We start from the raw sequence: 26,846 nt of genomic DNA, 5'->3' as shown, positions 1-26,846 counted from the left end.
GAGGACAGCCCAGGGGGAGGAGCTACAGAGAAGGAAAGGGAGGCCTCCCTCATGCAGGGAGAAGCTTCTCCGCCACAAGCAAGCGCTGTCCACAGCCCAAAGTGCAGTGGGACAGTCAGGCTGAGGGGGGATTCCACCCCCAGGAAGGCTCCAGTCAGGGCTGAGGCCCACCTCTCCAGGAGGTCTGTCAGTCACCAAGCATGCAGAGACAGAAGTGAGACAGACCTTGCCTTCAGGGAGCTTATGTTTGTGTGCGTTTCTAATTTGGTCTTTCTCTATTTTATTCATGTAACCATTGAGAGATATAAAACATCCCCTAAGAACTGCTTTCACTGCATCCCATCGCCGCTGGTACATTGTCTCCTCATTGTCATTCTCTTGGATGGAGTTACTGATTGTTTCTATGATTTGTTTGACCACTCATTCTTCAGGATTAGATTATTTAGTTTCCAATTAATTTTCAGTCTATCTTTCCATGGCCTTTTATTGCATCATGATCTGAAAAGGATGCATTTAATATTTCTGCCTTTCTGACCTGGGTTGTGAGGTTTTTATGCCCTAATACACGGTCAGTTTTTGTGTAGGTGCCATGTACTTCTAAGAAAAAGGTATCTTCCTTTCTATCCCCATTCAGTTTTCTCCAGAGGTCTACCATATCTAACTTTTCTAAAATTCTATTCACCTCCTTACCTTCTTTCTTGATTATTTTGTGGTTAGATTTATCTAGTTCTGAGAGGGGGAAGTTGAGGTCCTCCACTAGTATAGTTTTGCTGTCTATTTCTTCCTGTAATTCCCTTAACTTCTCCTCTAGGACTCTGGATGCTATACCACTTGGTGCATATATGTTTAGTAATGATGTTACTTCACTGTCTATGGTGGCTTTTTAGCAGGATGTAGTTTCCTTCCTTATCTCTTTTAATTAGATCTATTTTTGCTTTTGCTCTGTCTGAGATCAGGATTGCTACCCCTGCTTTTTTTACTTGGAGCACCAAATCTGGAAGCAGAAACACGTTTGAGCTCTGACTCTGCCACTGACTTACTGTGGGACTGGGGGCGGATTCATCTCTTGCCTAGGCCTCAGTTTTCCTGACTATAAAAGGGGACTGATAACCCTTACACTACTTCCATCCCAGGCCTGCGGGGATCAGAATATCATACAAGGGAAAGGGTGAGCCAAGACCATTCTGATCAGACGGGACTAAGCCCTTGGCCTGAGGGAGCCAACGGGGCTTGCCTGCCTCGGAGCAAAGAGCAGCTTTGGCCGATGGGGAGAAGTCACTTATACTCTGGCTTTGGGAATGACAGGTCAAGTGCCAAGGTTCAGAGCGTGACTTCCCACTCACCACTAATCGCCGCTGCCGAGACTTCTCTGTACCTGAAGGCTCAAAGAGGCTTTCCTCACACCACCCAGCAGGGAAAGGTGCAGCGGAGGCTTGCTCAGAGAAGGCAAGGCTCTGGGCCGGGACACAAAGTCCCTGCCCTCAGGGATCTTACAACTGTTGAGGCACTCTGTTCAGAGTCCTCTGGACAATCTAGTTCCCTAGGACCAATGAAGGATGTAGTGAGAACAGACAAAGTAACCGAGACAGAGGCAGACAGATGTAGAGAGAGGCAGAGACAGACAGAGGCAGACAGACATAGACAGACGTAGAGACAGACAGAGGCAGACAGAGGCAGACAGACGTAGAGACAGGCAGAGACAGACAGAGGCAGACAGACATAGAGACAGGCAGAGACAGACAGAGGCAGACAGACGTGCAGACAGGCAGAGACAGACAGGCAGACAGACGTAGAGACAAGCAGAGAACGACAAAGGCAGACGGACGTAGAGACAGGCAGAGACAGAGGCAGACAGACGTAGAGACAGGCAGAGACAGAGGCAGACAGACGTAGAGACAGGCAGAGACAGAGGCAGACAGACGTAGAGACAGACAGAGGCAGACAGACGTAGAGAGAGGCAAAGACAGACAGACGTAGAGACAGGCAGAGACAGACAGCCATAGAGACAGGCAGACAGACGTAGAGAGAGGCAGAGAGAGGCAGACAGACGTAGAGACAGACAGACGTAGAGAGAGGCAGAGACAGACAGAGGCAGACAGACGCAGAGACAGAGGCAGACAGACGTAGAGACAGACAGAGGCAGACAGACGTAGAGATAGGCAGAGACAGACAGAGGCAGACAGATGCAGTGACAGGCAGAGACAGACAGGCAGACAGACGCAGAGAGAGGCAGAGACATAGAGAGAGGCAGAGACAGACAGAGGCAGACAGACATAGAGAGAGGCAGAGACAGGCAGACAGACATAGAGACAGGCAGAGACGTACAGAGAGGCAGAGACAGACAGAGGCAGACAGATGTAGAGAGAGGCAGACAGACAGATGTAGAGAGAGGCAGAGACAGACAGAGGCAGACAGACATAGAGACAGGCAGAGACAGAGGCAGACAGACATAGAGACAGGCAGAGACAGACAGAGGCAGACAGACGTAGAGACAGGCAGAGACAGACAGGCAGACAGGCAGAGAGACGTACAGAGAGGCAGAGACAGACAGAGGCAGACAGATGTAGAGACAGGCAGAGACAGACAGAGGCAGACAGAGGCAGACAGACGTAGAGAGGCAGATAGAGGAGAGAGGAAGGGAGGAAGAGATGCAGAGGGCCAGTAGAGGGAAGAAGAGACAGAGGGGTACTACTCACCACGGCTGTAGAGGGGACTGCTGCTCAGAGGAGGGGCCACAGCCGGGTTGGTTTTCTGTGGCTTTGGCTGTACTATGATCTGGTAACCCTGCATGAGACGTTGGCAAATGAACTCCTCAAACACCTGCTGGGCAGTCATCTGCATGCCCTCCTCATCCCTCCTGCAAAGACAGAGTTGGCCCATCAGAGCAGTAGCGGCTCCCCTGCCAAGGCAGTGTAGGCAGGGGCAGCGCCGAGGTCCTCCAACACCAGGCACTGGGGCGGTGTGAGGGCAGGGCATCAGTCCCACGTCAGGGCCGCCACCCTTTCCCTCCACCCCCTCCAGGAGAGCCAACCTGGACCCAGAATCCCCAGCCATGCTCTCCCCTTCTGACCTGGGTAACCCTGGGCACTCTGTTCTGAGCAGTTATTCTTCATTTCAGTGACCAACAGAGAACCAGAATATGCTGAGAGTGGAAATGGAGTCACGTACGAGCACTAAGAGGCTTGTAAAAGGTGGGAATTAAATTTAGCCATTTAATAGATGCTAAATCAAATTAAATTTAGATGTGACCAATGCTGTTTCTATTGGAAAACTCAACCTTTCTTTTTAAAAGAGTACACAAGAAACAGATGCACCAGCTTCCCAAACTGTTTCTCAAGGACACACTCCCAATGGCTCCCCTCGCCAGCACGCCCAAGCACTTTACAAATATCATCTCAGCGGATCCTCTCAACCACCCGGGGAGGCGGGGGCTGTTACGATTCCCACTTTACAGCTGAGAAAACTGAGGTAGACAGTGGGTCATGACTTGCCCAAGGCCACCCAGCTAGTAAGTGTCTGAGGCCAGCTTTAAACTCGAGTCTTCCTGGCGCCAGGCCCAGCGCTCTCTCTGCTGGGCCACCAAATGCCTCAAGACAAGGAAAAAAAAAACACCCCACAACTAAGGACCATTTTGCTATTCTTTTAGAGGACCTCAAATCCCATTTTTGTGCATTAAGATAAAAAGTTTTTAAATAATGGTAATTTGCTTTCTCTGTCTTAATGTGCATCGTGTTTCTTCCATTTCTAAAGACACTCAGAAAAAAAAAAAGATAGGACATTTCATTTGTTTTCCAATTTCTCATTATTTAGTGAAATGTTATGTTTACAGGAACTGGGCCCAAGCAGGCGAGGAGGAGGATTCAGACGTCTCTGGAGGCAGGGTAGGCCTCAGGTGGGAGGTGTTAATTTCTAAAAGGGAGGTAAATTTAGAGACAGCACCTGGATGCAGATTTATGGATTCAAATTACAAGATACTCAAAAAGCGGCCTCCTATCAGGTCGAGTTAGTTGAAATTCAAGAAGACATAATTACACCAATTTATTTGACACTCGTTAGTGTATCACAGAAACCTATTTGGGTTTTTCTTTTTTTTTTTTTTAGGCACTTGGGGTTAAGTGACTTGCCCAGGGTCACACAGCTAGTAAGTGTCAAGTGTTTCATCTGAGACCGGATTTGAACTCAGGTCCTCCTGACTTCAGGGCCGGTGCTCTATCCACTGCGCCACCTAGCTGCCCCCAGAAATCTATTTGTTAAGTATTGGAAACAAGAAGATGAGATAAAATTCTAAACTTTGGGACATCCTTTAAAAATCACCTATTTTTTAAAAGCACATTCTGTGTTCTGAGACTACGATTAAAGGCATCAATCACTTGGACACATGTCTTTTCCATGAGACAAAATTGCCCTAAAAAGCTTCATTTGGAGATCGAGCCTGACTGCATAACTGAAGTGATTTCTCACATGTAATTTCTGATTTAGGTGCCCAGAAATCTCCTACTGCTTCATTTAGATGTGATTTGTTCTGTCCTATATACAATTTCAAATATTTTATTTTATACTGTTTTAATGTGTAATTCTTCCAAATCCCTTCAGAAAGAGGTAAAATGGAAATAATAAAATACTTACTTCAATTAAAAAAAAGATTTAAAAGTGTTGCATTACTCCTTAGCTTTCTGAAAAATACAACACAGACGGCCTTTTGTTTTTCGGATTGTTTTGTTGGCAGGTACCCAGAAGGGGCACAGTTTATGTCTTCCTATGAGCCAGGCAGTGCACTAACGTGCTAAGCTCTGGGAATACCAAAGCGAGCAGAAAGACAGGCCCTGCCCTCAAGGAGCTCACATTCTAACGGAGAAGACAAGGCACAAGCAGGGCCAGAAGACAAATGAGCACGGCTGTCCTGGAAGGCTCAGGGAGGGCACCGGGCCAGGTCCCCCACACTGGACCTGCCCAAGACAGGCCCCCAGACAATCCCAGGAGCAGTCACCTCCGCAAGGTACAACTGTCTGTACCAGGAAGCTGGTCTTTATATTTACTACATTATCATTGTGGGGGTGTGGTTCAGCCCCCCACGAGCACCCGCCTGGTTTTCCATTCTCCATGACCCTCTCTCTGCACAGCTGGGTAGGTGTGGGGGCAGGGTTCAGCCCCCCCCCCCCTCGGCACCTGCCTGGCTTCCCATTCTCTGCATGGTTGGGTAAGTGTGGGTGGGTATGGAAACCTTCCGTCACTGCCCCCTTAGGCATGAGCCTCACAGCATCATCTCCAGGTTAAAGGAGGTGGGCAATTCAGTCTCTAAGCCTTGCAGACAGACTGTTGAGGACTCACGTCCACAAAGAAAAGTGGCCAGATCTTATATCACATCATTTTCTGAAAACCAAAACACCACTCAATCCTTAAAAGCAATGGTCCCCAGGAAAGGACATAAAGGAAAGCCCTGTGGGAAAAGAGCCGGTCCTTGACCAACGCAGCGGCTAACAGTGACGTGTCAGGGGATGCTGGTGAAGGGAAGCCTGCCTCCCTCCTTGGCTGGAGAGGTGGCAAACTCCTGGGGCAGAATGGGGCATTCTAGCTGTCAACCATGGCCAACCGGCAGGTGTTTGGCTTCGCTTAGCTGTACCTTTGGTACGAGGAGAGATCCCACTGGGGACGTGGGAGGGGAAGGGGATTAGTAAGAATAAAAGAATGTTTTGGTTTTTTTAAGGTGAGAATACACAGAGCTGAAGAGCCAGGTGTCCAGCAGGCAGGCGTGAGCGAGTCCGAGCCCATGTGACGTCAGCTGGGCCGTGGCCCGACACTCACCTGTCCACGTCTGCCTCTGGAAGCAGATCGTAACAGCCTTCCGTGTAGTCATTCTGGAGGCCTTGACGGTCTGGGAAGTAGTCGGTGGTGAGGGGGAGGCAGGCTGGAGTAGTAAGTGACTTCCAGTCCACTCCGACTGTGCAACAGAAGCCTGGCACTACAGGGGGAGCAGACAGCGTCAGAACTGCCGCGGGGCCCGAGGTTACGGGTGTTCCCCCACGAGGAACGTTTGGAGTGCAGGGAGAGGAGGAGGGAGACAAGGAACAGAGTGAGAGGGGGTCGAGGCGCCAAGAGGGGGAGGAGAAAGGGAGGGAGAGAGAAAGAGACAGAGTTTGTTAACCAGGGCAGCGCACATGCTTATCCAATCCCATCATGCAATGGGATGCTCAGCTAATCCTCATAATCATCAGTCAGTTACAAGCTGGAGAGTTGTAAGGCTGGTGTTACACGGCAGGGCGGGCACCGCTGCCCCTGAAGCCAACGGACAGCGGAGGAGCAGGCGGGCAGGCCGCCCACACAGGGCAGGAGCAGAGCTCGCAGCAGACAAGGCATGAACAGAAGTGGTTGCCGAGGCAGCCTCCCAAGCAACAGACCCGAAAGAGAAAGGGGGCGGGAGACAAGGGGAAGGGCCGACAGTCACAGTGCAGTCTGAGAGGCTCAGCCGCATGGGCAGGACGGCCCAGAGCCCCCTGCTTTTGGACACCAGCTAAACATGAAGGATGAGCCCTGTGTTCCCAAAAGAAGGGGACAAAAAAAGGTGGTGCCTGCACTTGGGAGTCCAGAAAAGGTTCACACTTCAGGAATGCTGCAGGCAGCCACTGGGAGTGCCAGCCTGAGCGGCTCCGTGACCAACAAGAGGCCTCCGCTGACCCCCCTCCCCAACAAACTGCTACTTGCAGCACAGTCCACAATGCCCTGGGAGGTACAACAGGAAGTCCCACTTCTGACACTTAAAAGCCATTACCGACTCTGGGAAAGTCCCCTCGCCTTTTTAAGGCTGTCCTCTCATCTGTAAAATGGGGGTGACATCTCACCCACCTTCCTAACCGCTGCTGGGAGGCTCAAATGAATGACTGCACGTTTATGTGCTCTGAACCCTTTACAATGCACAGAAAGGCCAGGGATTGTTATTAATATCCAAGGAACTTTCTAAGCATTCTGGTATTATTTAATTAACCCTCTCAGCAGCCCCAAAAGGTTAGGGGGTAGGACTGTTCCCCTCCGAGAGGCCATAGGGGTCAGATGAAAAAGCACAGGTGTGGGCACCAAAGGGCTGGATTAAAATCCTCCCCGCCTCTCTCTGGCACAGCACTTAAAAGCTGCAGGACTCTGGTCAAGTCCTTTTCCCTCATGAGGCCTCAGTTTTCCCCTCTGTAAAACAAGGGGGCCGTACTAGGTGGCCTGTGAAGTCCCCTGCAGTTACAGGTGCTGAGACAGGCCCGGACAGATGGCAAGGAGGCTTGATGAGGACCAGGGTCACTATCACATGGGCGGGGGGGGTGGCAGAGAAGGCAGACAGAGCTAGACTGCTCTGGGCCCAAGGCAGCCAAAGCCTTGCCAACAGCTGGTCCTCTGAGAGTCTTTGTTCTGTCTCTCTTAGCACCACTTAAGAGTGAGCAGAGCTCGAAGATTCAGACTACAAGCTTCCTGAGGGCAGAGACCTGGTCTCAGCTAGGCTCTGTATCTCTCCAGCATCTAGCCTGGTGCTCTGCACACAGCCAAGCGGTTTGTTGGCCTCAGAGGGGTCAGAAGAGCTCAAATGCTCTAAAAAATGTTTTCTGCTGCACAAACATTAAGGCTCGAAGGCTGGGGGCTTCATCCAACTTCTCAAAGACCTTGAGTCCTGATACAAAGCTGACCTAGGCCTAACCCTGACTCACTGCCACATGCAGGAATTCTAACTCATTTCCATCTTTCCAAGGAGCCTATTTCTAACTCCCCACCCCCCCACCACTGGCCAGGTCTGGGATGGCTGGAAAATGGTCCAGCATTGCTCAGGCAGGGCTGAGACTGGCCATGGAGGAAGGTCGGCCTGCGCAGATGCCGCTGCTCTGCCTTAAGTGGACAGCCCCTTTGACAGCTGTCAGCTCCCCTCACACTAAGGAGGCCCCAGCAATGGGGCTAATGCATGCCGGTCCCCTTCCTCAAGATTCAGCTCAGCGGCATCTCCTGCACTAAGCCTGTCCTGATGCCTCGGAATGAAAGCCAGCCCCTCCCCAGAGCCTTCATTGTTGTACCGTCTCCGTCTCCTCCTCCTCCTCCTCCTCCCCCTCCTCCTCCTCCCCACAACAGAACAGAAGCCGTCCCTTCTAAGCTTCAAACTCTCCCTCTCGGCCCTGTACCCACAGAGGGACGGCCCCGCCCCACCGCCTCCCCCGCCCTCGCCCCCTTCTCTAACTGGCTGCCCCCCCTTACTTGGATCTGAAGAGGCAGGTACGCTGTCTTCTAGAGAATCCTTATTCTGGGTCCTGGATCCTATAGAGAGACAGAGAAACACTTTGCAAAAGCAAGTCATACCCATCCCCTGCCACACTCAAAGAAGAGCTTTGCTACGAGGCCCCGACTTCATGGTCCTAAGAGACAGGAGACCCTCCACCATGTGTCATCTTCCCTCATCACAGTGTAAGCCCCCTGAGGACAAGGCTTGTCTTTCTTGGCACTTATGTTTGTAGGCCTGCACCTGGAACACAGTGAGCACCTACTAGGCACTTTGCCTTGCCAAAGAAGGAAACAACACAGCTGAAAGAAATGAACTCAGAGTCAGGAAGATCTGGGTTCAAATCCAGCCTCAGACACTTACTGGCTGTGTGACCCTGGGCAAGTGAATCCACCTTGGCAAGCCTCAAGCCTCCCCCTGAGACTTGTCTACTAAGTGATGGGGGAGCTGAGATTGATGCTGGGAGAGGGAATTCTCACACCAGGAACCCTCCACAATCCTTCGAGTAAGTCCCACAGAGGAGCCAAACGCTTCAGACCGCTTGGTGAAGCCCACTCCAGTGAGGAAAAGGGGTGCCGAGGGTGAGGGGAATGCGGCAGGCAGGAAGGGTGACGTTCACTCGCGTTTGGAACCACATCCCACGTTAAGCACCTGGCTGCCTCAGCTAAGCCACTTGGGATGCTGAGACCACAAAGCAAGCCGCCTCCCACTTGTGCATGTACAGTCAAGGTTCGGAGGCCAGGGGCTTCGTCCAAGGTCTCCCAGGAGAGGAAGCAAAGCGCTCAAGTCCTGACACAAAGCTGTCCCCTGGGTCACACGACTACTGGCCTAATTTGACCCGGGATGGTGACGTGAAGAAAGGCCTCATCACCGTCAAACACATCTTCCTTGAGATGATCCGATGTGAGGCCCCACGTCTTCCACAGACGGCCCCACCCCTCGAGCCACTACAGAAGCCTGAGGACCCCTGTAGAGTCATCAGGACCACCTCCTGATTCTACACAGGACCAGAGGGCAGAGCGACTCATCTCAGGCCAGAGAGCTGGATTCTCACACCAAATTTGCACTAACCACACCTAGAGCGTCTCTTCTGAGGTTGCCTTCGAAGCCTGATGCCTCCAAATTCCCACTTTGTCTCCAGCAAACTTCAGAGGTTCACACTCCCGCGACCTCACTCCCACAGCAACATGAATGTGAGAGGTGCAAGGGACTCAATCTCAGAGGCCGCCTGGCGCACCTACTACACGGTCACCTACCCCAACCACCCAAAGTGAGCCTAAACGTGCCTCGTCACAACATCCTCATCCCAGCTCCTGGGAGCGAACAGGACAGTCAGAGGCTATCGGCTTCTCCTCTCCAGGCTGAACGATCCCAGATCCTTCGTCTCATCTTCCACCATCAAGCACCATCCTGGCTGTTGATAAACAGCCTTGCTAAACACTGCAACTCTCCCCGGGCCTCCACACGTGGGCTGCCCCGGAGCAGACGGCACAGAGGCCACCTGGGGGGAGGGGAGCACAGGCTGCCCCAGGCAGTGGAGGACACGGAGGCCACCCTGGACTTGCCACCTGCTCCACCACACAGAAGCCACTGAAACCTACACTCCCCCCCCCATGCAAATGTTTCTTTTCTTTTCCTTTTTTTTTTTTAAGGCAACTGGGGTTAAGTGACTTGCCCAGGGTCACACAGCTAGTGTCAAGTGTTTGGTCTGAGGCCGGATTTGATCTCAGGTCCTCCTGACTTCAGGGCCGGTGCTCTATCCACTGCGCTGCCTAGGTGCCCCATCATACAAATGGTCCTAACCGAGTTTTCCCCATCTTGTATCAGGGAGGCCAGTTTTTCAGACCCAATGTCTATACCAAACGATTGTTAACTTATTAGATTGGGCTCAATGTTGGGGCCCGCCCAGACCTCTGGATCTGATCCCAGGCCTCCTGGTTTTGCGAAACTGAGAAACCTGAAAAGTGCACCATCTGGTGGCAGCCAGGTGGTAGAGCGGGTAGCAGCTGATAATCACAATCGTGATAGCGTCTATGGCACTTACTGTGTGCCTGGCACTGTGCTAAGGGCTTTGCAAGGATTAACGCATTTGGTCCTCACAACAATCCTGGAAGGTAGCTGCTGTTATCATCTCCATTTTAGAGTCGAGTAAACGGAGGCAGGCAGGAGTTAAGTGACCTGCCCCAGCTAGTAAGCGTCGGGGGCTGGATCTGAACTCGGATCTTCCTGACTCCAGGCCCAGCGCGCTAACCACTGTACAGCCCAGCTAGATAGAGCATTAGTCAGGAAGACCCGAGTTCAAATCCTTCCTGACTCCTGGCAGGTTATTTAACCTGTCTCAGCCCCAATTTTCTCATCTGTAAAAATGGGAATAACAGCATCTACCTCAGGGTTGTCACAAGGACACAATGAAACTGATATATAAGTGCTTCGCAAACCTCAGAGCTACAGAAATGCTATCTATTATTACTATCTACGCCTTTATCCGAATAAAAAAACTCCAAACCACGGCCAGGGACAGAGCACTGGGGAACCCTGCTGGAGACCCCCTGCCACAGTCACACTGAGCCAAGGAGTCCTTGGAGCCTGGCCGATCAGCCAGGTCCAAATTCTGAGCGCTGCCCACACTGCTGCTGGCCTGGCAGAGCTGCCTCCCAGAAGGGCAGGGTTGACTTGACCGTGGAGGGCAGAGGCAGGACAGGAGGAGGGGGAGGGCGGTCATTTCCACTAGGGCCTGGTGAGAAGGGGCTGGGCTTCCCCCTCACAGAAGGGCTCCCCAGTGGCTGAGTGGCTGCAGACAGGCTGGCTGGCTCTGAGGCCCTGAGCGCTCAGTCTACAGGCTGGGCATCAGGGGAGCCGAGGGGGCATCAGGTCAGTTTTGCTGGATATGTCTTCTTGGAGAGCAGGTGACAAGGGGCCCTTCCTCTACACTCTCTCAGGGGAACATGAAGTTTCTCTAAGGTTCCCAGGTGACCCCAGCCTCCAGACCCAAGCAGACAGTACTGGGGTACCAAGTGCTAATTGGGAAAAGAAACGTAGCCTTTCTTGTACCTGCTTCCCCTCTTTTTGCCCCCAAAGACCCTCCATCCGTGGTCACTTAAAGACAAAGATGCTGCCTGTCTCTGCTGCCACCTGGCGTCCGACAGGAAAACTGGTAAACCACACTCTTCTCTGGTGCGTGGTCAGTTGGAAAGGTGACATCAACGGCTCTGGGAAGGGCCCAGGGGATGCCCACTGCTCGGAAGGGTAACGAGGCCAGCTGGGAGTCCTGAATGAGGGTGGATTCTTTAATGGGGGACGGGACTGAGCCACCAGAGTACTTCCAGATCATGGGGGGCTGGTGGTTACAGAGAAGAGGCTAATCCCGGGGTACAGGTCAGATTTCCCAGTAACCACACAACGCCACAGCAGACACACAGTACAAAACCCACGTTGCCACAGTCTCCATCAGGCCATCTGCGCCCCCCCATATATACTGACTCTAAAATCTGGCCCCCAAAGTGGGCCTGGATTGACCGAGCAGTGAGCGAATGGCACCGAAAGGGAATCTCTAAGGCAGGGTTCTGAACCTGGGAGCTCAGGGGGCACTGTGAACTGCGAACTCGGGTGGGAAAAAATTCTTTCTTTTCACAAACCTCCAAATGAAACAGAGCCTTTTCTTGATCATTGCAAGATGCGGCTCTCAGAAGGTGGGCAGAGCCGGGGGGTGTGGGCACAGGAGGGCCAGACACACACCAGGAGAGGAGCCCCCACCCTCCTGGGCCCTCCTGGGTAACATGACTGGTGGTGGAACCCTCTCGCAGAATAAAGGTGGGACTGGAAGGCTAATGGGGTCCCTTTCCTCTATGAAATTCTGTGATTTAGATAAAGACACGGTTGTCATAGAGGCAGCTGGTGGCACAGGACAGGGAGCATTGGACCCAGCTGTCACAAAGGCCCAAGTTCAAATCTGGCCTCAGACGCTTAGCTGTATGACCCTGTCTGCTTCAGTTTCTCCACCTGTAAAAAGGGAATCATAATACCACCTCCCAAGGATGTCATAAGAATAAAACAAGAACATATCTGTGCAATATTTTGTAAACCTCACAATGCCATCTGAACGGTAGCTGTGATGCTGAGGATGGCACACTTATCAAATCGGCGGATACCACAAGGCCAGGAGGGATGGCAGACACATCGGATAACCAAGCCAGCTCCCAAGAGGCAACCCAGACTGTTGGGCTGAATGGAAAGAGAGGAAATGCAACAGGGGTGAATGCTTAGTCTCACACCAGGAGTTCCCAACCTCTGCCTGTCCCTGTCCCCTTCGCTTTCAGTAAATGTTCCCATGCTCCCAATTCAGTAACAAAGGAAATGAATTTTTAAAATTCAGTTTGCTACGCCCCAGATGCCTAGTCCAACGAACACCTCTGGAATTTGCCCGTCTTTTCAGACCAACTCAAAGCCGCTTCTTCTGAGAAGCTTTCCCGACCCTTCTTCTGCCCACGCCCTGTCTTCTGGCTCAGATAGCCTGTCGGTGGCCCCATCGTGCCCTGTTGGAGGCAGGGCTTCCCAGCGTTGGCATGGGCACCATGCCCCGTGCCAGGCACCACACTCAGCACACACTTGTGGAATGCTTTACTTGACCTGGAATAGGAGTAGACTTAGAACTTCCAAAAAATTCCGAGAGCAGCTTAGCATGCCCTGGCTTCAATCCCCAGATCCAAGTTTCAGTTACTCTCTTTTCCACTCAAGACGGAGAAGGCAGAAGCGTGGCCTGGTGCTGGGAAGGGTGGGAGGTGCCCCATCTCACATCAGCTTCCTCTGCTACCAAGAGACAGAAGGTTCCAGAGCGGCCAGAGAACAGCTGTGGCTCCAGCCGTGACACTGCGATCTGCATCTGTGTGGCTTCCTGCTTTTGTACAAGGATGATTTAACCGTTTCTCTCACTTGGCTGAATGCTGGGAGAACAAGTGGCCGACTGCCTGGTCAGGGTCTGTCCTAGGTTGGAGCTGAGGGCTGAGAGCCCTGCTCCCCAGCAGGCCTCCCTCCCTTTGGACCCAGCTGGGGCCTGTTGGCCAGTTCCTAGCCATCGCCCAGTCCCTAGCTCCACTGCTGGGACTTCTTCAGGGCCATGTTCACACTCCATCAGGACAGGCTCTTCCAGTGTGTGGCCAGTCTGTCCTCATTCCACAGAGCACAGCTTCAATGCCCACTTTTCCTCGCCCTGGGCAGAGCAGAGCTTTCTGGCTCTCTCTCTGGACTACTCCATGATTTTCTCAGGGTGGGATGCTCCCAGGAGGGAAGAAACTCTACCAGTGCAGATCACCTCCCTCCCTGCCAGCTGCAGCCTTGGTGAGGTGAAGGCTCCTTGGCCCATGTGTGGCCAAGACCAGGCCAGGCATCTATGAGAGCTCTGTGTCTGAGCTCTTCATTCCAGGGATAAGGGTCACACAGTGAGAAAGTGCCCGAGACAGGATCGGAACCCCTCTCTGACTGCACACCCAGGGCCCTCTACATCACCTCCACAAAGCCTCCCCGTGACTCCTGTCCAATCCAGTGCTCTGGGCGCCTCAGCCCTTACTAGACTTGCATCTCTGAGAGGGTTGGGCTGTATCTGTATCTCACCCAATGGCCAGCTCACAGACCCAAGAAACCAATGGGTTATGTGGGCTTACGAGTCAGGGCCCTCCCCAGCCCGGGGCCATCACTGCTCCCCAGGATACAGACCCTCCTCTCACCAGACGGCCTCCTGTGTGCCCAGCGCGGCCACTCACGCTCTTCCCCTCTAGCGGGATGCCCTCCCACTTGCCTTTCCCTGTCCCACCCATCCCGAGGCCTCCTTCCCTGGCCACTACATCCACGCCGACCCTTTCCTAACCTTCCACTCAGAGATGGTCCCGGGAGTGCTAACATTCAACATTTTTTCATTTCAGGCTATATCGCCTGCACCCCCTTCTCCCCTCCACCCCTGCCTCCACCCTGGTGAAGGCCTGGGCTCCTGCCACGGCTGCTTGGGGAGGGCAGGTGCTCCCTGCTCCGATCCGGCCTCCGCTCAGCTGCCAAAGGGGTCTTCCCACAATGCAGTGGGCCTGCACACTCGTGTCCCCCCCGCCCTATTAACTCAACCCCAGGGGCTCCTATCTCTCACTTCCAGGATCAAACACAGGCAAAGTGCCCCAACACCTTCCACAGCAGACTCACCCCTCCCTCCACCACCATGTCTTCCTCTATGCTGGCCTCCTGGCAGCTCCTCATCTCCAGACCCCAGGCATTTGCACTGGCTGTCCCTCCTGCCTGGTGCTCTCTCCTTTCTCCTCTGGCTCCCCCAGGAGCCTGTAATTCTGGTACCTTCCCTCTGTGGACTTTCTCCAATTTGTCCTGCCTGGGGCTTGTCTGTCCCCAACTGTGCCTACATTGTCTTCCCCATTGGACGAGGAGCTCACTGAGGGCAGGGACCACCGTCGGCCTTTCTGTGTATCCCCAGGGTTTAGCACAGTGTCTGGCACACAGCAGGTGCCTAACGAACATCTGCCGACTCGTCTCCCCACCTGCCCGTAAGTTCTCAGGGGCCGAGAACATGCCACGGCCTCCTCCTGCATCTACAAAACGTCAGATGCAGGCAGCCCGACAAGACGTTGCCGCGTGACGGCTGGGCCCTCATCAGCACCCCAGCTACCACCCCGAAAACGTGTCTCGTGGCCCCATTAATGATACAGGGCTGCTGCTAACTGGGTCACCCCAAGCGTGGCGCGCAGAGCCTAAAGATAGTCACAGATGGCGCCGTATCCTGGTTCTCTCATCTTTCATCTGCCCCTGCCTCTCACACCAATTACCTGCTCCACTGTTGTTGAGGAGGCGGGCAGGAAACTCGTTTGCTCCGCCGAAATTCAGGAAGGACACGCCATCCCCAGACTGGCGGGAAGGGAGGTGCCTGCGGAGAACAGAGGGCTGGCTGTCGGGCCGGGCAGAGGGGGCAGCCCCTTCGGCCCTGCTCGCCATTCAAACAAAAAGCTGCCCCGGGAGCCAGCCACCCCAACGTGGCTCGGTGACGTGCCAAGCCCCAGCAAACAGGGCCGGGGGCTGGAGGTCTCCTGCCTGCTCCCGTGTGCCCCGTGAGAAACCTTCTCCCACCACCCCCAGCAGCGAGAAGGGTGCGGAACACTGTCAGAGACAAGAATTACGGTTTTTGTCTCTGTGCCTCTGCACACAGTAGGTATTTTAAAAATATCTATCGTATCGACTAGGCCCAGGGGTGGAGAACCTGCAGCCTCAAGGCCACACATGGCCTTCTAGGTCCTTGGGTACGGCCTTTTGACTGAGTCCAAGTTTTACAGAACAAATGCTTTCATTAAGAGGATCTGTTCTGTGAAGTTTGGATTCAGTCAAAGGGCCGCACTTGAGGACCTAGAGGGCCACACGTGGCCTCAAGGCCACAGGTTCCCCACCCCTGGACTAGGCCATGCCCAACATCCGTGTCACTGACAGAAAGGTCCTTGCCCTGCCTCTCTTGGGATGTCATGGTAAGTAACGGTAACAACGCCACCAGTCAGGCCTCCTCAGGCCTTCTCAGTGTCCGAGCTCGTCCATCAGGACACACGACCATACCATGGACAAGGGGGAGAGCGGGGCGGGGGAGGGGCCAAAGGTCCCTTCAGGACCCCCTTCAGGACCAAGACTCTGAGTGCGGTCACAAAACTCTGATGAGAAACGCTCAGAGGAACAGAGCGGAGCGTGGGCCATGTACACTGGGAATGGCACCGACCCTGAAAGAGGTAAGGGAAAGGCCTCCCTCCATCCGGGCAAAGATGTCCTCCAAGAGAAGAGAAGGCGGGCTGGTCCCGTAGGAACAGCGAGGGGCCCAGGGGCTCCAACCTCGGGAGAAATCGAGGAAAGCCTCCATCATACAGGCGGGCAGTGCAGTCAGCACTGGGGGAGGGAGCAGCCACCTCAAGAGATCACACCCACCCCGAGCATCTCAAAAACTCTGATTTTCCCAGGATGGGACGTTCCCTCCAATGGTGCAGAGTGCAGCCCCTTGGGGTCTCAGAAAAGCATGTGCCGGTAGACATCCTGCCCAGCCGGCCAGGCTTTACAGCTGGGCGGGATGTGCCGGACCTTGGCCTCTAAGGGCACAGACTCCACAGCCAGCATGAGTCACTCTACGGAAGCCCCACCACGGCCCCACCTGACACCTTGACAGGCCTTCAGGGGCAGATCAGCTTTCTGATTCACAGATGAGAAGACTGAGACTCAGGCAGGTAGAGGGACTGGCTATGGGGGGCCCACGGTCAGGACGGCCTCTTTCCTCCCCTCCCTCCGCCTCCTGGACTCCCTCCAGTCCCAGCTCAAACCTCCCCTTCTAAAAAAAAAGGCTTTCCTGGGGTCTGCACCCCCACCCCCTGCCCCGGGGGTATCTGCTTTGGCCTTTGTCCTCTCCCTAGTAGACTGTGAGCTTCTTCGTACCCCCAGGGCTTAGCACAGTGCTTAGCACACAGCAGGCACTTAATAAATGCTTACTAAGAAAGGAAGTGAGCATTTATTAAGCACCTGTTATGTGCCAGGCACTCTGCCAATATGATTTCATTTGACCTTCACAACAACCCTGGGAGGGAGATGCTGTCATTGCCCCCATTTTACAGATGAGGAAATTGAGGCAGACAGGTCAGTGGCTTGACCAGGGTAACCCAGCTGGCAAGTGTCTGAGCCCAGATTTGAACTCAGGTCGTCCTGCTTTGGCCTGGTGCCCCAAGCATGGCAGCATCTGGTGCAGCTGGTAAATGAAGTCAGGGGCAGGGCCTTGATCCCAGCCTTTCCTCATACAGCCCTAACTCAGAGCCTACCGCCTGCCCAGACAGGGAAGCCACCACCACCTGACTCTACCTTAAATGGAAATCAGGTCCTGCCCCACAGGCTGTGAGACAGACAGAGAGCCAGGCCAGCGGGGCCAGGCCAGGGCCGAGGCCCAGGCCCAGAGTACCGGATTTCCAGATGCCAAGTATGAGCTTCTTCTAAAGCTACTAGTAACGGAGAAACTGAGGCCCAGAGAAAAGCAGGGAACTAGCCAAGCGCCCCCAAGGAAGAGCGCCCCGGATCCCAATACAAAAGCCGCCTCCTGACGGAGAGAGGAGGACAGAGCTGGTGGGACGCAGCTCTCGGGGGCCCATTACCACATCCCAGAGAGACGCTGCATCTCCTGGGGAAGGAGGAAGCTCATCTGCTGTGATCCTTCCACCCTAAGAAGAGCGTGGAGGGCCCTTGCTCGCTAAACTGGATTGAACCTGATTCCAGGGGACTGGTGATGAAGCCCACTGGCCACCTCCTGCTGACTGGAGCACATGGGGGTCTGGCTGGGGTGCACAGGGCCCACCATCCATGCTCGTTACAAGGGTTTTGTTATTCCTTTAAATAGGCAGAGGGAGAAGAAAGACAAAGAGACAGAGAGATGGAGGTGGGGGGGAAGAGAGAGAGAGAGGAGGAGGAGGGGAGGAGAGGAAGAGGGAAGGAGAGACTGAGAGAACGTTTGTCCATGGAAAAAGTGAAGAAAATGAACACACAGAAGTAAGCCAGGTGTGAGGTAAAGACCCCCCCCATCTCCCCACAAAGGCTCTGTGAGAGGGGCAGGCCCCACATGTCTCAGGCATCTCCTGCAATATGGCTTCTGACCTCCTCACTCACCTGGAACTATTCCATCAAAGCCCCCAGTGACCTAAGAGCTGTTGAACCAAAGAGCGGCAGCCAGATGGCACAGTAGATGGAGCACCAGCCCTGGAGTCTAAAGAACCCGAATTCAAATCTAGCCTTAGACACATCCTACCTGTGTGACCCTGGGCAAGTCACTTCACCCTGCTTGCTTCAGTTTCCTCATCTGTAAAATGAGCTGGAGAAGGAAATGACAAACCCTTCCAGCGTCTGTGCCAAGAAACCCTAAATGGGGTCACAAAGAGCTGGGCACGACTGAACATGAGGGGAGACGCTTCCAGGAGCCTCCAGCAGCAGGGGGCGGTATGCCCCAGGGCCCCCCAAGGGCAAGGCTCGCAGCAAACACCTTGGCCCTGCTGTGACTCTGTTTCTGGGGCCCGGGATCCGATTCACCAAGCCCAGCTCTCAGACCAGGGTACGGAGCCCGCCTCACGCTGCCTGTGCCCCTGGCCACAGGGCGCCGCTCTCGGGACCCTAACCTTCCCGCAGCTTCGTGATATGCCAGCTCCAGCAGCTCCGCAGACGAGTGAGTCAGCTCCCGTTGCCCCCTGCCCTGCAGCTCCGCCATGTTCTGGCGAGTCTGGTGGTGGATCTGGATGGCTTCTCCGGACGGACCTGCCGGACAAACGGCCAACGGTCAGTGGCTCCTGGGCACGTCCCAAAGCACTTTGACTCCTCCTCCTCTCCTTCCTCTTCCTCCTCACAGACCACTCGCTTTTCAGGCCATGTGAAGTCCCCTCTGGCCCCTACCTCAACTGAGACTGCTCTGAGCTTCCCACGTCCTCTACGCCACGCCTCCTAGCCTTTCCTAGTCCTTCGTCACTGCCCCCTGGAGCCCCTGTCCTCAGTGACCCTGGCCCCTCCAGGACATACTCTCTTATCGAAGTCTCAAGGAAACTGCTACTTACACCTTGCTGGTGTAGTCCTGGCCTGCTTTACTGGCTCACCCTGCACGTCTCCTGTCTTGTGGGCAGGTGCCCCCTAGGGCTCTGTTCTGGGCCCCCAGGGCTCTATCCTCAGCCCACAGGCAGGTATCCCCCAGGGCTCTGTCCTTGGCCCCCAGGCAGGTATCACTCGAGCTCTGTCCTGGGCCCCCAGGGCTCTGTCCTGGGCCCACAGGCAGGTATCCCCCAGGGCTCTGTCCTGGTCCATAACTGCCCCCTGGGCCCAGACAGCTCCAGAGAAGTGGGGCTGGTGACTCCGCACAGCCCTGCCTCACTTCAATCCAATTCATTTGCACGTCACAGCATCGCCTCCCTGATGCCACAGTCCTCTTCGAGAGCCAAGGACAAACAACAACACAAGACGAGGCCTGGCAGAGGCGGCTGGGGGCCCTTCTAGGGTGAAGGAGCTCAGGGCTCCCTGGGGGGGGGGAGGAAGAGACGACAGGATGGGCAGAGGCCTGGCGGAGAAACCAGGGTTCGGGGGAAGGGCCAAAGCAGCATCAGGGGACGCCCATCAGCACCCACACTCAGGATGGGATGTGTGGCAGGGCCCTGAGGGGGGCAGGGCTGCTCCAGCAAGAGGCAGAGGGATGGAGGCGAGGAGCAGAGGAGGGCCAGCGTTCCCCGGGCCGCCCAAGGCCACCCACGGCACGAAGCCTGCGCCAAGATCCAAGGAGGGGAGGGCAAACCTGCCCAGGGGCTCCAGAGAAGGCCTCACGGCCCACACCCCCCGGCTGTCTGTGCCTGGCTCACACACAGGACGTGAGGACAAGAAACAGGGTGTGGGGAGACAACCGTGCAAGCTTCAGGGAATCAGAGACAGAGGGGGTGACAACTCCCCCATTCTCCACTCGAGAAGGGAGCGTGCCCCTCCCCAAGCACCGCTCAGACACCTGCAGGAGGCGCTCCCCATTCCCAGGACAGAGGCCTTCACGGCAGGGGCTGCGGCCTGAGTCCGGGGACATCTGACTGACAATCCGAGGGTGGGAAGGCAGGATGCTTCCCGCAGCCTAGCTCAGCCTCGTACACGGAGCAGGCTCTAGAGCAGTGCTTCCTGAAGCTACAGCCAGGCGAGCCGAAGGCAGCGGGCCCCAAGGAGGCAGGGCGACAGCATGGCGAAGTGGGGAGGAGGAGGCGGCGGCACAGAGGCCAGCGGTCACCCTCGTCTCCAGACTCACCCACGGGGAAGGCATGCATCCACCTCCTTCTGTTGGACGTCAGCTTCATGGGCATGCGAGACGGCGCAAAGGGGTTGATCAGAGCTCGCTGGGGCACGTAGCCACCGGGACGGACGTGCAGCATGGACTCAGCACTGCCCACGTGGAACCTGCCCGGTGCGCTCGAGTCCCGCTGCTGGGTCTCCATCATGTTCTCCAGGACATCTGTGGGTCAGCGCGGACAAGAACGAGGCAGGAGTGAGAGCGAGACGTGGACAATGGACAGCTGACCGGCTCCCGACACACGGAGACAGCCGAGACCCGAATTCAAAACCAAGACCCTCGAAGAGCAAGTCTGCAGCTCTCCCAAAGTTAACTGGGTCTTTCCAGCTCAGAGATGCCTGAAAGATCACGGGGCCAGAGAAAATGTGATGGCCCCACTGGTGGTAGAGGCAGAGCTGGCCATGGAGCGGGAAGACATAAATCCAAATCCTGCCCAATACAGGCAGCTGCGGGGCACCGGGCGCTTCACTCCCCCCGCCTCTCAAGGGCCCAGGCAGTTCCCTACGGGTTCCACATTGCAGAGATGCCCATCTGCATGGGCAGAAGGAGGTTCCCTGCCCAGCATTTCTCAGGGTTGATAAACAGGAGGTGATACACCCTGACCACCTGCTCTGTTCTACTCCACTCTGGCATGGAGATGCCCAAGACATGGCGCTCCCGCTCCACCAAGCCCAGAACCCCACCAGGCCGGGCGCGGCGGCACTGCAGACTGACCTCGCGTGCTGGGGTAGCCGAGGGAGCTGCTGACATCATACTGGTGCAGGTGCGTGTGAGGGATCATCAGGATGTGGGAGCCCTTGCCCAGGGAGCTGTCGTCCGAGGCCTGGCTCCTCACCTCCTCCGGGGGCAGGGTGCGGCTCTGCACCGAGGGGCTAGAGGACACGTCAAAGGAGCTGGAGCTCTTCCGGGCATGGCTCTCTCGCTCCCTCACGGACCTGGCAGCCCGGGGAGAAGAAAAAAAGAAACGGCATTTGAGGTCACAAAGGTAGAACTAAACTGACCCACCCTGAGACAGGTGCTACGAGTCTCATTACCCCCATTTTACTGATGGAACAACTGAGGCCTGAAGAGTTAAAATGACTTGTCAACCGTGCCATGGCCAGTCAGTGGCACACGGGGATTAAAGCCGAAGCTAATACGGGACCTCTCAACCCCATCTTGCCCAGGGTCTTCAGGACGTGGAGGGCAGAGCACCCACAGGTTCCCAGAGGACTCGGCTTTCATTCCTCTGGGTCAGAAGGATTAAAACTAGCTTCTCAGAGAATCTAAAGCATTCTGACATCCTCCAGTGAGGAAGAAGACACGCCCACCCCAAACTGGGCTGGTAACCTGGATTCACCAAATACCCACAATGAATAACAGCCCAGAACTTGGAAAGGGCCACGTCAACAGGAAATGGTCGTGGAGAAACGTGACACAACCTCATTGTGACCAGAGCAAAACTGTGAGTGTGCAGTAGCTAAGATTACATCAACATGTTCCAAATTTGTGATTCTGTACCCAGAGGATCCTACACAGACACAGACACACACACACACAGTCACAGACACACACACAGAGACAAAGACACAGACACACACACATACACAGTCACAGACACAATCACAGACACACACACACAGACACACACACACACACACACACACACACACACACACACACACACACACACACACACACACACACACACACACACACCCCTCTATAATTTAAATAGCTGCCTGAGGATCAGAGGGGAAGTGAGTCATTCATGATCTCATGGCTGGTGTCAGAGGAGGGATCTGAAGATCTCCCAACTCCAGAAATCTCTTGATCCTCCAACAACAGCCCCTGAGAACGAGTCCCACCCACTCATCTCCCGCCCCCAGCTAGCTAAAAGTCCTCGAGGGGCATCTCAAGCCCCAACGTGGTTCATCCAAATAGCTTGGTGCCAGGAAGGCTCAGGGACACAGAGTCCCACCGTCCACACCTGCACCCTGAGCTCTCTCCTCTCTCCCTGCCCACAGCACACCCACTGCCACTGCAGACAAGGACCTGAAGGTGGTGAGGCGCTGAGTGCGGGCCGGGCCAGGCAACCTGAACACTTGGGCGTCGTGTGCGTCATAGTCCACCTGGATAGGCAGGGCATTCTCCGATTCCTTTGGGGTCCCGATTGCTGAAATCCACGAAAAAGGAGAGATGAGGAAGTACTGAAAACAAGCCTCTGATTCCACTGGGTCCCCGGGGCAGAACCAGGACAGGGGCAGTGGGGCTGGGAGCAGACTTGGGCTCAGGGTAAACAGCCCGTGGCTTCCCAACAGGTGAAGCAGGCTGCCTGGGGGGCACTGCGGCCCCCATCGTAGATGGTCTTAGACAGGCTGCGTGACCACCATGAGGTCCAGAGAGAACTAGGCGACCTCAGGGCTCCCTTCCAAAGTGCAGAGCCCATGAGCCTGTGTTTCCTTTCCTTTCTTGTAGCTCAGAGCCTGGCACACAGTAGGTGCTTAATAAACCTTTACCAGCTTTCTCTGGTCTTCATTAAAAACTGCATTCTTGACTGGGCTCTAACCAGTAAAGTACAAGGAATCCTGGGAACACGGCCAGAAGACCCTTCAGCATATGGTGTGGGGGCTGATGAAGGAGGGCTCTGATCCCCACAAAGCAAAGTGCTTTTAAAAAATCGAATTAAAGATGGATAAAAGGCAAAGACAAAAAATGAAAGCAGCCACTAGGTGGCACCACAGCACACAGGGCAGTGGGCTTGGAGTCAGGAAGACTCCCCTTCCTGAGTTCAAATCTGGCCTCAGACACTTCCTAGCTGGGTGACCCTGGGCAAGTCACTTAGCCCTGTTTGCCTCAGTTTCCTCATCTGTAAAATGAGATGGAGAAGGAAGTGGTGAACCACTCCAGTATCTCTGCCAAGAAAACCCTAGATGAGGTCACCAAGAGTCAGCCACGACTGAAACGAGTCAACAATAATGCCAAACGGCAAAGAAGTCAGTCTAGGAAATGTCGCTTCCCATCCCGCTGAAAAGGAGCTGGCACTGCCCGTGCCCCAGATGGATGGGCAGGAAGCCAGCCTATCCAAGGCCTATTCCCCGGGGCCCCGAGGCCCGATCCTCCCTCCACACAAAGCCCTGCCCCCTCTCGCTCTTCCTCAGTGAGCTTTCCCGTGGCCGTTCCCGCGTGTGCAGCGCTCTCCACACCCTGCCTTTCCCGGCCCCTGTCTGGATGTCCTCCCATCTTCGCTCTACGGATGACCCCGTGTGCACCTGCTCCCTCAGCTCTCATTGCCCCCAGCAGCCCCCGAGAGCCAAGGCGGCTTCTGCCTTTCTTTCTGTCCTCAGGACCTGGCACACAGTGGGTGCTTTAAAATGCGTGTTGACCGACTGATTGAAGCCTCAGTCTGGGACGGAAAGGCCCTAGCCTTGAACGCTCTGGGGGGTCCCCGCCCAAGCCAGAGAAGCTCTGAGAACAGCAAGGGCCAGGAGCGCTGGCGAAGGTGCGCAGGGCCGAGATCGGCTCAGACGGGCTTCTCATCACCAGGCTTTGGCTGTGGCTGCGACGGGAGGAAGGGCTACGCGGCGTGACCCGCACAGACCATCTTCTACACGTGCAGCCCCCAACACTCCCGGGGGTCCCAGACCAGATTAAAATAGGACTAGGAAAGAGCTAACAAAACAATACAATACAAGACATGGTTTTCTTTTTTTTTTTTAAGGCATGTGGGGTTAAGTGACTCGCCCAGGGTCACACAGCTAGTAAGTGTCAAGTGTTTGGTCTGAGACCAGATTTGAACTCAGGTCCTCCTGACTTCAGGGCCGGTGCTCTATCCACTGTGCCACCCAGCTTTCCCCAACACGTGGTTTTCTAAGGCAGGGTTCTCCTGCACAGCTCAGTCACCCCGGGTCTAAATGTCCCCCACCGAGTCCTGACCAGGGAGGGGCTCCCTCCTCGAAGCCAAACTACCAGATGTCTCCTTTCTTAAAAGCAGGACCCCCGCATCTGAGGGGACCTCAGAGATCACCAAGTCACACCCCCTTCATTTACCCAAGAGGGAGAGCTGCGGCCCCTCCGGCTGAGAAGGGGCAGAGGTGCCCAGGACTGGGGGCTGCTGCCTTTCTGAGCCACGCTCCTCAGGCCCGGGAACATGCTCCCAGTTACACTTTCTGCTCCAGGGCTAATGTGGGGAACCCCGGGGCCAGAGTCAGGAGGGCCAAAGCAAGTTGCTCCCCTCCCCCTTCACGCTTCATTCAATGTCCTCATCTGTAAAATGGGAGGAACAGTGATATTCTCTTCCCCAACTCCCCAGGCGCGACCAAGGAGGTGCCAGAGTGCAGGCTAAACTCTCAAACACCATATCGAGGTTAGCTCTCCTCCTTGTGGAACGGGCAGCCAGCTTGCCCAAGCCCATAGCACTGCCCAGGAGCACTGCCCAGGGGCCTCTCTGCTGCCCCCAGGCTGGGGGCTGGGGGTTTTCAAAGGCAGCAGAAGAATCAGATCCAAGAAACACTTACAGGTATCCCGGCCATTTTTTGTCTTTTCAGTCGCAGGCTAGACAAAACAAAACAGATGACATGAGGAGGAAGAAGGGCAAAGACCGAACAAAGCAAGTGGCTGCTTTTTACAATGTCTATCTTTTCAAAAACTGCTTCCAGGCTCCCCAGGTTGGCTAATCCTCCCTCTTTCTGCTTAAGACGGCCCGTTTCAAAGAGGTCCTCTAAGACCACAGGTCACCTAAAACCTAGAATTCAAACAGAGCAGGACGGCCGTCCACGCGAGGCCTTGGATCTTAGCGGGGCCTGTGCTCATATTAGCCTTCCTCACTAAATCAACACAGGACAGGGACATGACAAGGAGCCAGACAACGTTCAGCCTCCAACAGCTCCGAGGCCCCTTCCAATCCCAACAAGAAACTTTTCTTCTAGAGTTCTAATTGACCCCTGAAGCATATGCTGAAACCATTAGTATTGGCACCCAGTTCTGGAAATTACAATGATTATTTTTAAAATTAATTTATTTATGTTTAGTTTTTAACATTCACTTTCATAAGATTTTGAGTTCTAAATATTTCCCCCTCCCTAAGACAGCATGCAATCTGATAAAGGCTCTACATGTACAATCACAGTACACAGATGGAAATTGTAATTCTTAAAAACTGATTTCAATTCAAATCTCCCCTTGTTGGGTTTAGAATGGGGGCTGCATTGGAGAGGGCACCGAGTCTCAAAATTTTTTGGTCTTAGGAACCCCCCAAAAGTCTCTTATTTATGAGGGTTTTATCTATAAATATTTACCACGTTGGAAATTAAAACTGCTAAAATTTTAAAATATCTATCAATTCATTTAATAACACTAAACTCGTTTACATTTATGTTAACATAACCTATTTACGTTAACATCTCACATTAACAAAAACAATATATTTTAATAAAAAATAATTATTCTTTCCAAAACAAAAACACTTCATGGGAAGAACAGTGCTGTTTTTGCACATTTTTGCAAATCTCCTTGGCTTCTCCTATCAGCTTCTGCACTCAATTTGTGTGATCTATTGTTTCAATTGTAGCATATGAAGATATGCCTCAGATACTACAGGTAGGTAGTCAGAAAAGGAAGTAGTATTTTGATAGACAAATAACACCTCGGTATTACTACAAAAGTAATTTTGACCTCAGAGAAGGGTCTCGGGGACCCCCAGGGTTGTGCAGAGCACATGGTGAAAACAGCTGCTGTTGCTAACTCCCAAAGAGACAACCCCTTCCCCCTTGGCTATCCCAAAGCCAGCAGGCACCCACCCTGAAACTCCTCATCTTCAGGAGCTGCCGGAGACACTGAGCAGTCCCAGGGTCCCCAGCCAGTGCATGTGAAAGGCAGGATTTGAACCCAGGTATTCCTGACTATCTAGCTATTCAAGGGAGGGAGGACAGGGCTGCAGAGGAGAGCCAGAGGCCCCATGGAGAAGCTGGATGACCAGTGAAACCTACCTTCCTTCCTGCCAGCTTGATTCGTGGGGTGAAGCTATTACAGAGATGCTGACTCTTAGAGGTATAGAAACTGCAAAGAGGAGGGAAAGACCCATTAGGCTAATTCCACATCCCTTTAGAGATGTGAGGCTGGAGCCAGGAGAGCAGGCCAGGGCCTCCCCTCAGTCTGGATCAGGGCACATTCTCCAGCTTCCTGGGCTGCACTGACCTCGCCCTCCCCCTCTTCTATCGCACTCGGGCCCCACAGAGATCAGCACACGCGAGGGGTAAGAAACCCTCCACCTCAAGTGGGCCTCGTCTTCCCAGGCACATAAGAGTAAGGGCCCGTTCTCGGCTGCCACCCGTGGGACCCTGCAAAGGCCACGAGCGCCGCCCTTCAGGCCCTCGCTCCCTCCAGGCTCTCCAAGGCCAAACTACCTGTGGTTTATCCAGTGAGGGATATTGTAGTCATCTCCGAGGCGAGAATCCCGAGGACCACTTCGATTGTGCAGCTGAGAAGAAGGAGGACCAAACAGCAGAGAAAGAATTACAGGAGGGAAAGGCCCCGGCGCAAACTCCGCTAGAAGATTCTTGGTGCCTAAAATACAACCCAAATCCCTGCTTCCGGCATTCAGGGCCCTGAGCCATCCAGCCTCCTCCCCTGCTGCCGCCCCAAAGATGCTCCCAGCCTTCCCACCTCCAGGTGTTTGATCAGGACAAGAATGCTGGCCTCCCGACAGGCGCTCCAACCCACACCCCTTCTCACAGCCCTGGCTGGGATCTCCCCTTGTACCCTTGATAGCCCGGCAATCCAAGG

At 54.4% G+C, this 26,846-nt stretch overlaps 1 protein-coding gene across 10 annotated transcripts in view; it reads right to left on the bottom strand.

Moving 5' to 3' along the window:
• The window catches only part of DEPDC5 (DEP domain containing 5, GATOR1 subcomplex subunit), a 117,213-nt gene that overhangs the window by 40,383 nt on the left and 49,984 nt on the right, over window positions 1-26,846 (bottom strand). For 6 of the 10 annotated variants that reach the window (XM_020996443.2, XM_020996444.2, XM_020996438.2 and 3 more), the window contains 11 exons: window positions 26,468-26,541; window positions 26,051-26,120; window positions 24,581-24,617; window positions 22,119-22,239; window positions 20,799-21,019; window positions 20,043-20,246; window positions 18,400-18,535; window positions 15,055-15,152; window positions 8,218-8,277; window positions 5,803-5,986; window positions 2,697-2,857 (listed from right to left, as the gene is read on the bottom strand). In XM_020996443.2, coding sequence (XP_020852102.1) covers window positions 2,697-2,857; window positions 5,803-5,986; window positions 8,218-8,277; window positions 15,055-15,152; window positions 18,400-18,535; window positions 20,043-20,246; window positions 20,799-21,019; window positions 22,119-22,239; window positions 24,581-24,617; window positions 26,051-26,120; window positions 26,468-26,541 — 1,366 coding nt within the window. Of the gene's footprint in view, window positions 1-2,696; window positions 2,858-5,802; window positions 5,987-8,217; window positions 8,278-15,054; window positions 15,153-18,399; window positions 18,536-20,042; window positions 20,247-20,798; window positions 21,020-22,118; window positions 22,240-24,580; window positions 24,618-26,050; window positions 26,121-26,467; window positions 26,542-26,846 lie in introns of those variants that run through there. The other 4 variants (XM_020996440.2, XM_020996442.2, XM_078154439.1 and 1 more) reach the window with 3 other exon arrangements.

This window comes from Phascolarctos cinereus, unplaced genomic scaffold, assembly GCF_003287225.1.
Source record: "Phascolarctos cinereus isolate Bilbo 61053 unplaced genomic scaffold, phaCin_HiC Scaffold_4;HRSCAF=312, whole genome shotgun sequence".
In the NCBI taxonomy this organism is placed as follows: domain Eukaryota; kingdom Metazoa; phylum Chordata; class Mammalia; order Diprotodontia; family Phascolarctidae; genus Phascolarctos; species Phascolarctos cinereus.
This window is presented reverse-complemented; position numbering and strand designations above follow the sequence as displayed.